Source organism: Betta splendens, chromosome 7 (assembly GCF_900634795.4).
Source record: "Betta splendens chromosome 7, fBetSpl5.4, whole genome shotgun sequence".
Taxonomy (NCBI): domain Eukaryota; kingdom Metazoa; phylum Chordata; class Actinopteri; order Anabantiformes; family Osphronemidae; genus Betta; species Betta splendens.
Window position 1 is genome coordinate 10,096,348 of NC_040887.2, and position 9,787 is coordinate 10,106,134.

The following is a 9,787-nucleotide window of genomic DNA, read 5'->3' on the forward strand; positions in this document are numbered from 1 at the left end:
CCCCCCACGCAGGCGGCGACCAGCAGCAGCACCAGCAGCTGTCACGCCGGCCGTCGGCGGCCAACCAACGCCGCCTGTCACTCACCCAGCGGAGGGCCATCAATCAGCCCGCACCCAGGAGGGAGCTGGGAGGCGGGACAGTGCCCAGCCCCAAACAAAGACATACTTAAATTTGCAAGTGGTTTCAGTGCCACTACTATTTTGGAAGAATGACAGAATGGTTCTGATAAGGGCAATAACAAAGGATGAAGAGTGGAAGGGGGTCTGTGAGGAGGGGGTCAGATAGTAAAGAGGTGGGAGAGCTTGATAACATTCACACTTTGCTTACATCCCTCCATTTGTGTTTGGTGCCCCAGGAAAATCCCATTAGGGAGGAAAACTGGGAGCTCTGGTTGGAGCCCATTATTTATCTATAGCCAAATGACCCTTTGTGTCGTTCAACATGCAAATGTGACTCGGACTCTTCTCTTACTAAATTGCTCTTGTTAATTCATAATGTTGTGATTATAAATTAAAAAGGATGAGTTCAATTTAAATCAATGACCGAATTTAAATTCAATAAAACAAACCTCTCTCCTCCTCCAACTCGGTTTCTACCCATCTTTACTTTCTCTTCCTCCAGAACTGCGCCGGCTCTAAATATAAACTAACGAGTAAAAGGTGTCGAGGCCTGTGTGGATTGACTTTAGGATTTCGTCGTCTCGTTCACACCTACACATGAGCCTTTCTAACTGCGTGTGTAGTCCCTTTGTGAGGCGGCAGGTCGGCGATAGCCCGTAATTGAGCTCAGACTTAAATCCATTGTCTCCTTCTGCCGTCATTGTGCATCTCATCGGACCAGGACTTTAAGCAACACGCGGTCAGCTATAATGTAGAATAAACAGGTGGGACATACAGTCCTGTTTCAATACAGAGGCATCAGCGTGGTATCAGAGATAAATGCTTCGCTATCTTGCGTTTCATCTCTCCTGCTGCTGAGAACAATCGTGGTCCATTTGGTCACTTTTCTCCCTTGTAAACAGCCAACATCCTAAAAGCAAACGGAGCGGCCCGGGCCTGTCAGAGAAGGGCCAACGCCAGCATTGTGTCAGAGCTGCCCAGAGAGGAAGAGAATGTGAGGAGCCTCTGCAGGCAGGACAAAGCCGGGCCCCGGGCTGTTTGTGCTGTGAGCTGTGCAGCTGATGGAATAAGCCTCCTTGTCTTTGCGCTCCACGCCGCCCATTGTCGCCCCTGTACAAATTTGCTCTAGGCTCCGTGGATGTGGACCCCACCCAAATCAACCCCTCCATCCCCTCTGTTTGTCTGCGGCTTCCTCCCGCCTGCGTTCTCCGACCACAGCTGACGGTTATGCAACTAAGTGTGAGGAATATTGGTAAAGGGAGATTAACAGAAAACAGCACAAGAAAGAGAGAAAAGCATCTGTCAGTAGGTGGTTTGATTTAATGACATGTTGTCATTATCACAAGTATTTAATCTTTATTTTTTATTCTATTGTCAATATTTTGTTAATATTCATAAAACATGAGACTAAGAACTGGCCTTGTGTTTTTACTGTGATAATAAATTATTTTTGTTTCTATCTATAAAATGTTTTCTACAATTATGCAAATGTTTTCTTCTTTATCCTTAACGGAGTCTGACTCTAAAAAGATAAATCCTTTTGCTGTAAAATACTTTTTTTCACCTTTAAATAATTATTGACTGAAATTATTATTCAGTTATCATAAACGTTTAACTGTGGATCAGCTAATAAAATAAATTTCCATCAGAAAACTTACAGCTGAATTCTTTGCACTTAGTTGAGTGTGGTTGTGTCTTTGCAATAGAAATATAAACACATAAAAGAGAAAAAAGTTAGAACCAACTTCTTTGTTTTGTGACAAATCTCTATTAATATATTTAATAATTTTTTTTGTTTCCTTTTGTTGCCACCATTCTATACTGAAGTCGTGCATGTGTGTGTTTGTGTGTGTGTTTGTGTGTGTGTGTGTATTCCAGTTACACAAACTAGATGTTAAACTTGTCATGCTGAGCTGGAGTCAACGCCTCGCTACAAGGGTTTTATCAGAAACCAAATGTTAACACCTGAATGAAGCAGGACGCCTGCAGCAGTCGCAGCTCAGTGTAACAGATGTCTGACTTTGAATAAGTCACTGTCACTGCAACGCGGGAACACATCCAGTTACACTGACTGCACTGTAAGTGTTACAATATAAAGCAAACTTAACCTGGGTATGTATAGTGTACTGTGGTTTTTAAATATATAATGAGAACTGAAACATAAAGGCTTTGGGCATCAACCCCCCCCCCCCCCCCCCCCCCCCCCAAGATACACCTTTATATGTTGTTAATATAATAATCAAAATGCGTACAAGACAAGAAGAGGTGCTTTTTTGAACACAACACTGAGCTGCCGTTTGAAGAACTTAAGAGGGGGGGGGGGGGCAGTGGAATAAGTAGTGTAATCTTCCTCTCTTATCTCAAACAACCCGACCCCCACCGCGCGCGCGCGCGCACGCGCGCACGCACGCACGCACACACACACACACACACACACACACACACACACACACACACACAGCTGTTATCTGATAATTATCATATACATTAGTCAACACCTGTTTCACTTAACCTCGTTTAATTAGGGGCATTGAAACGTTGCGCTTCACTCACAACAGCCACACAACACGCGTAAAACTTTAGTTTGTTATGATTCAATTATTAAATTAACAAAGGGAAACATTGACCGTAACGGTTTAGGAGCACGGACTACGTGCTTCATTGAAAAGGCAGAGTAAAGCCGGTTTAACACACTTTTACGTGTGTAAAAATGCATTTTGACAGTTTATTGCGCTCATTTAAAGCAATCGATTGGTTAATTTAATTCCCAGACCTACAGATGTGTAGGTGATGAGGTGTCAGGAGACACAGCACAGGCCGCCAGGATGCTGTGACGTCAGACTGGAGTCTACCTGCCGATCAGCGGCAGACACGCGAAGTGTTAAATGTGACAACGTGGCTTCAAACTAGTAAAACCACGCTAACCGCAGTTTAATAATAAAAAAAAACACGCTCAAATTGTATTTTGCGCATATTGCGCATAAGAAGTACGCATCATGAGCTGAGCTTTTATTGACTTCACATCGACACATTGAAGCTGAAACTTCGCTTCTCTCGCTGTGCCGCGTTGACAATGTCTTTAACCCTCCGCGAAAACGCTAAAAGGAACAGCGAACCTCCTTTGATGGGATTTGTTGTCAGCAAAACCTGCGGCTCCTTTGAACGCGGCTGTCCGTCAGGTCCGAGGGGCCCTCCCCACCCCCTCCCTCCCCCCGCACACACAGGCTGGCAGCTGGCCGTGCATAAATAGACCCAGGGAGCGGGCACGCCGCTCAAACCTGGAAATCTGGGACGCGGGGAAGATGTCCGCCACGCAAACGGGATTTGGCAACTTCCTATTGGACAGGAACGTCGGCATGTCGGCTGGATATCAGATCCCGGTGCTGGGTCTGCAGCAGCAGCAGCAGCAGCAGCAGCATCTGGCGGCGATGGCAGCTGGAGTTCCCATCGCGTATTCAGGACTGCCGGGATACAACTTCATCCCCTACCCGCATCACAGACACATGGCACACATGGTGAGTTTCTGCTTCAAGGAGTGACGGAAGCCTCAAGGAATAATTCCAAATGTTTAACTTCCCACTCTCAAACATTTGACTCAATTTCAATTTTACCAATTTTAAGTTTGGAGGTAAACCCAAATATGAATCTGTCAGATTGCCCAGCTCACGCCCCCTCCCTCTCTGTTGCAGGGCAGTGGCTTCGACCTGAAGGCCGCTTCTCCGTACCATCACGCGCTCCTGGCTCGCGGAGGAGCCTTCTACGCGCCGTACCGCCCCGGAGCGGCGGAGGACGCGGGCCGCGTGGCGAAGGTGGCCACGCGCGAGAGCACCGGGGCCCTCAAGGCCTGGCTGAACGAGCACCTCAAAAACCCGTACCCCACCAAGGGCGAGAAAATAATGCTCGCCATCATCACCAAGATGAGCCTGACGCAGGTCTCCACGTGGTTCGCCAACGCCCGGCGACGCCTGAAGAAGGAGAACAGGGTCAGCTGGGCGTCCAAGGGGAAGTCGGACGAGGAGGACGAGGAGCAGGAGGGCGAGAGCGACGAGGAAGACGCTCCCCTGCAGAAGTACGCGCTGGATGCGGGGGACGGGGCTGAGCTGCACGTGGCGCGCGCGGACGCCGGTGGCGACGAGCGCAGCGCGTTGGAGCGATCGGAAACCGGGGACGCGCGGCCGAGCGGCGACCACGGCGGCGCGGAGCGCGCGCCGGACGAGGAGGCGGAGGGGCAGAGAGACTCGGGTCACACGTCCGCTCTGGAGGGCAAAGAGAACGCCGGGCAAAAGCCCAAGATCTGGTCCTTGGCGGAGACCGCCACGTCCGAAACTGCGAAGAAGCCTTTGAGCCAAATTTACCATCCCGCCGGGAAACTGTGGGCTGAGTGGGCCAGAACCGGACTGCTTGTTCCGTCATGTTATACCAGCCACGTCTAAGTTGAGAATTAGACGCTTAAAAGACTTTTTCAGTATCTTCTGCACTTTAAACTGTCAAACCTCAGGAACCCGATTGTTGGTTCCCGAAGTTTACAATGCAATGAAAATCTGTTCCAAAGAGACCAAAGACTGATGTGGTGTTACTGTATATAAGTGTAGATATATTTTTTCCAGCATCGACCTGTAAATTATGTTATCTTTGTCTAATCATGAAGAAATATTTTTGCCTAAATAAATCTCAGCTCAAGCGAAATGATGCTTTTTTTTCTAGTTGACAGATTACAACGAGGTCGGTTTAACTGAGGTGCTGGTGCTTGCATGTGACAGCAGGATAAAAATGCCCCAGATCTATGGTCAATAATAATAATAATAATAATAATAATAATAATAATAATAATAATAATAATAATAATAATAATATAAACAAAAACAATCATTATCATCATGATGTGAAAATCAACTGATGTTTGGGGTTGCTTCTTTAACAATTAGACAGAAGCAGTGCAGAGGGAGGCGTCACACTGATTCCTCTCCAGTGTTGCCATGTGTACATACATTATACTATGTGTACTTAAAAAGGTACAGTACAATAGTTGTGGCATTTCCGTGCAGCCAAAAACAACGACTGACATGAGCATCACCAGAAACTGACGCTCATCCGCGTCTCCTCCTTCTCACAGCCAATCACATCAGCTGCGCTCCATTTGCGCAGCGACGGCATCGGACACGGAGTTTGAACCGTTGGGAAAAAGCTGCTAAAGGACGACTAACGAAATCAAATGACCCCACTTTCATGCACCTTTGCCTCAAAATTTCATGAATACTCTACAAATGAAAATGATCTTCATTTGATGATTTTTTAATAATAAACTCGAGTCTCTACTTGATTGAGGTCAACGTCTACATCTTATGTGTGTAATGTCCTTCTACTATCTGGTTTAACAGTGCTCTATCCTGGGATGGGACGTCCCAGAGGAACTGTTTTATGATTTAAACCAAAGACAAACAAATGTGAAACTACCGCCACCTTGAGGAAATCCGGCGCTACTACAAACAGCCTCTGTTATACAGTTGGAGCAGTTTTTACTGTGCAAATAAGTGTATTTATAGTATTATTTAGAAAAAAAAGTTTACATATACTTATATTAAAATATTCTTATAAATAAAAATGTTCAAAAATAAATAGTTGAATAAGGTCATTTTATTTTTTTGTCCTCAATTTATTTAAATATGTACAAACATACAACCAAAGCAAGCTCGTAGCCACACATTCAAATGGAATGAACCTCTGAAGAAAGTGGACCGTTCACTCAAATCTATCAAATCGGAGAAGCTCAACATTGAGGATTTCAACCTCTAACATAATAACATAAATAATAAGTCACAAATACTCGGTGATGTATTCGCAATACTTAAAATTGATAAAAAAAGAATCAAAACACTGAACTCTTGCTTTGTGTAACGGTCGATAAGAAAAACTTTGTCCCACACTGACAGATACTCTTCTTGGTCTGTGCAATAGCATTTCACACATTTTTTTTTTTATTTGCAGCGTTCACAGAAACGCTAAACGCAGAAAGTTGCCGAACGAGCCGTGCATGTGTTGAAGGTGTCCAGTTCTCCGTACTTCCTCAACATCAGCTTCTTTGTCGTAGTGGACGTGGAATGGAGCGAGCGCAGTCAGGAACCGGGGCTCCACAAGTGGGTGAGAGGGAGCTGAAGGGGAGCTAGCTAAGCTAAGTGACCAGCGTAATGCTGTGATGGCCAGCGTGTGCTGGTGGATGCTAATTGTAGGCGGAGGAGGCTCTGTGAGGGTCACGCCCACATGCACCACCTACTGTGGCAGGGTTTTACAACACCACACCACACAACACGGAACACTCCGCTAAACAATTTACAGTTTAAACCTTCACACAATGCAATGCAATATGGTCCAGGGAAGACCATTGCGTGTGTGTGTGCGCACTGTCACTGGATTTAAGGTGACTTAAACGATAATTAGTTAAGACTTGGGGTTATTGAGTCTGTAAATGTGCATGTTTGGGATTCCTGGCGAGAGATGATTTCTGACTTTCCTCTCTCTTGCACCACATAGTTTCCATTGTCGGTATAATTGTTACCAGGTCCCTGGATTTCCTCATCCATATCTTCCACCGGTTCTGAGGAAGAACCTTCTTCCTGAGATATTTGTTGTAAAATGGGTGTTTCCAGTTGGTTGGGCTCAATGGTTATGATTCTGCAGGCTTTATTTTCATTTCCATGATGTAAGTCGTCAGAGAAATAGTGCTGTAAGAAAATATATCGATGTCATTGTTTAGGTGAATTATAAACAGGTAAACGTTTGCATGCAATTGTATTGCAATAATATTTACACTACTTCCACAAAATTACTTCAGAAGAGGAAATAAAGAATAAACATAAACATTTCTGAAATGAATATGCCTTCTGAAAATTTAGTGGGATAGTTTGTATTATGGGGAATATTATTATTTGCTTTCTTGCTGGCAGTGAGAGCAGATCATCAGTACACACATAGCTGTGCTAAATGTACAGTGTTTCAGAAGCCCAGATACACAACAGTGACAACTGTGGCAATTACACCACTTCTCATTCACCCATGCACTCACATTCACACTGATGCCAATGATAGTAATATTAGAAGCATTAAATTGTCACTAAGAGAAAAAGTAGCTTACCTTCATTTTGTTCTGTACATTTCCTGGGTTAACATAAAAAACACAAGAAACATGAGTGAAGAGATCATTTAAATTTTAACAATACAACATGGAACAGGAGAGGATTTATAAAAAAAGCGTACTTCTGTATAAGTAGTAGAAAAGTGCGACTAGAGGAAGAAGAAGCAGAAGAAACCCAACGATCCACAGGTAAGTGTGAGTCCGTGGAGTTTCTCCTACAAGAAAAGAGAGAGAGAGAGAGAATGAACCACAAATATAAACATAACAGTCACACACATTCCACTATATTTACTGTACAATCCCTGCACTCTTTACTGGGCTCCGTGTGTGTACATCGTGTGTAGGTGAGACGTGTCAAAGCCACGCGCTAAACCACAACCTGCAGCGAGAATCTGTGCGTTTCGCTTTGAAGGTGGAGCCACCTCCGACCACACGGCTGCACACGACAGCGTGTCAGAAGTGAAAGGAGCCGCTGCCTACACACGACTCACCGCAGACGACGTCGGACGCGGCCGTTCCGTTTTTGTGAATCTGGATTCCAGGCGCACACCTGGAAGCGTCGCAGAGTTAAAGAGGCCGGGAGGAAAAACACAGGAAAAAACCCAGCACTGATTATTTTGTGAATGAGACGTTCTGAACACCCACTTTGTCCATGGCGCGCATTCACTGTTGAATGAAGTGATATTGGAGAAGAAGCCTCGTCGGCAGCGCTCACACTTCGTGTCTGACGTGGGGGTACCTGAAACCAGTTGTGTCAAACTTTAAACTGAAAACAAGCGCTGGGTCCTCACGTTGCACCACCTGGAGGATCCTTCACCTGCAGCCTTCACTTCGTGTCCAGGTTCACAGGGCGTGTGCGGCACGCAGGACAAACAGACGTCACTGGAGCAGTGGAACCCCGGCTTACACACACACGCACTGCGCTTTTTCCTATTCTCATGGTCAGGAACCTCGTAGTTCTTGTCTATATGAAGAAATGAAATGAACACACGATTAGACCCATCCCAAAAAATGAATTTTTACAGCATGGAACTGTTGTGTGGAGGCAATTGTACTTACGTGGGTCACAGTAAGGCTGCAGTTTACACCTTGTGTCTCTTGTGTAGCCGTCCTGATACTCGTGGTCCTTACAGTCTTGACACTGAGGTGCAGCACAGGTGCCTTGTTGTGTCATTGAGGTACCTGCAACAACACAACCGTACAAATGCAGCGCGTTAAACGCTGTCTCCGTCACAGGTTGTGTAGCGGGGAGCCGCGTCGCACCTACCCGGCCCGCACAATTTGCAGCACTGTCCGTCTCTCTCGTACTGCGTTGACGGGTCACATACCTCCTGAACAGCGGGCCCCACCTGCGAAACGCACAGCCGCGGTGAGAAAATGGCGCAGTTGCGCTGCGTCGGTTGGTCCACTTCCTCAGAGCGGACCGTGAGGGGGCGGAAAGTCCCGTGCGTTCACCGCCCTGTTATTGCTCCCACAGGTGCACGTCTGTGTTTCTCTGGGGCTTTTTTTAAAATTAATTGTTATTAATATCGCTATTTTTCCCGTCAGACGGAGGCACGCGCGCGTTACTCAATGCGGCTGCGGGGAAAACGAAAGTGAAAGTAAGTTCTGAAAGGGCTTCGTTTCACGATAGATCTTTGCAATAACGCACGGGATTTCGAGCAAGATTTCATATTCAGACAAGACGCTGAGTAGAAACTACACCGACAACCGCCTGAGGAATGAAAAACACTTGACCGATGCCAAATTACGAAACGCGTCGTCTCCATTCATCACCAATAAGATGGAACCCCATTATTCGGCTCACTCACCAAACAAGACGCCAGCACCGTCACCGTAAACAGGCGCATTTTGAAGCTCATCTTCTCATCAGCTGAACGTGGTCCGCGCAGCTCAGCGACAGGAGCGCCTCTGCCTCCGGTCCGTCTTTAAGCGCAGGGAGGAGGAGCGTGACGCGCCTGAAATTCCCCCTCACGTCTGTTGACCGTTTCCTGTAAAGCTCCCATCTGACACAAAATGCCCAGAAGGAGCGGTTTTTGGGCTCTGTCCTAAAGGTTTAGTGGCTTATATCGGCTACAGCACGAGAACCACGTGACTAATACCACCAAGTTACTGTTAATGGGTTGCCAGCTTTATAGGCATTGGTCAACAAAGTACACATTTCCACATTAAAGCGGTGAAATCAGTTTGTGTTCACTGCCTGTCGCAGTTACTATTGTGTTGTATTGTTTTCGTTGTTCAACGCATCTACACTAAAAACAACAGATACTCTGGGGTTCCCCGTAAACTTTTCATGAAGGGGACTTTCTGGATGATCTGATCAGTGAGAATGTCCCTCTGTCGTCCAAGGTGTTGAACGTGTAAATATAATATTACATGTGTAAAACCGTTCAATATTTCAATTCGTTTGCCAACACAATCACATGAGCTGAAACTAGAATTCACTTGCACATTTATTCTTGGCATTCTGGCATTTATTCCTACTTTGGTGTAAACTTCTCATTCAAGGGAACTTTTTGCATAAAGTTCTATTGAAAA

At 45.8% G+C, this 9,787-nt stretch overlaps 2 protein-coding genes across 3 annotated transcripts; one reads left to right on the plus strand and one right to left on the minus strand.

Annotated features, from left to right (window-relative positions):
- Nucleotides 1–3,409: 3,409 nt before the first annotated feature.
- irx7 (iroquois homeobox 7) lies at nt 3,410–4,806 on the plus strand. The gene is made up of 2 exons (XM_029156523.2): nt 3,410–3,635; nt 3,810–4,806. The coding sequence occupies exons 1-2, from the start codon at nt 3,423–3,425 to the stop codon at nt 4,551–4,553; spliced, it is 957 nt and encodes a 318-aa protein (XP_029012356.1). The 5' UTR covers nt 3,410–3,422; the 3' UTR covers nt 4,554–4,806.
- A 928-nt stretch (nt 4,807–5,734) lies between these two features.
- Nucleotides 5,735–9,266, minus strand: cd40 (CD40 molecule, TNF receptor superfamily member 5). Of its 2 annotated transcripts, XM_029156519.3 has the most exons (9): nt 9,061–9,264; nt 8,517–8,598; nt 8,309–8,431; nt 8,067–8,213; nt 7,895–7,988; nt 7,741–7,799; nt 7,372–7,464; nt 7,250–7,272; nt 5,735–6,839 (listed from the first exon to the last, which is right to left on the minus strand). In XM_029156519.3, the coding sequence occupies exons 1-9, from the start codon at nt 9,109–9,111 to the stop codon at nt 6,552–6,554; spliced, it is 960 nt and encodes a 319-aa protein (XP_029012352.1). In that variant the 5' UTR covers nt 9,112–9,264; the 3' UTR covers nt 5,735–6,551. The 2 variants fall into 2 exon arrangements, with proteins under 2 accessions (XP_029012352.1, XP_029012353.1); XM_029156520.3 differs by lacking the exon at nt 8,517–8,598 and having other exon boundaries at nt 9,061–9,266.
- Nucleotides 9,267–9,787: the final 521 nt, after the last annotated feature.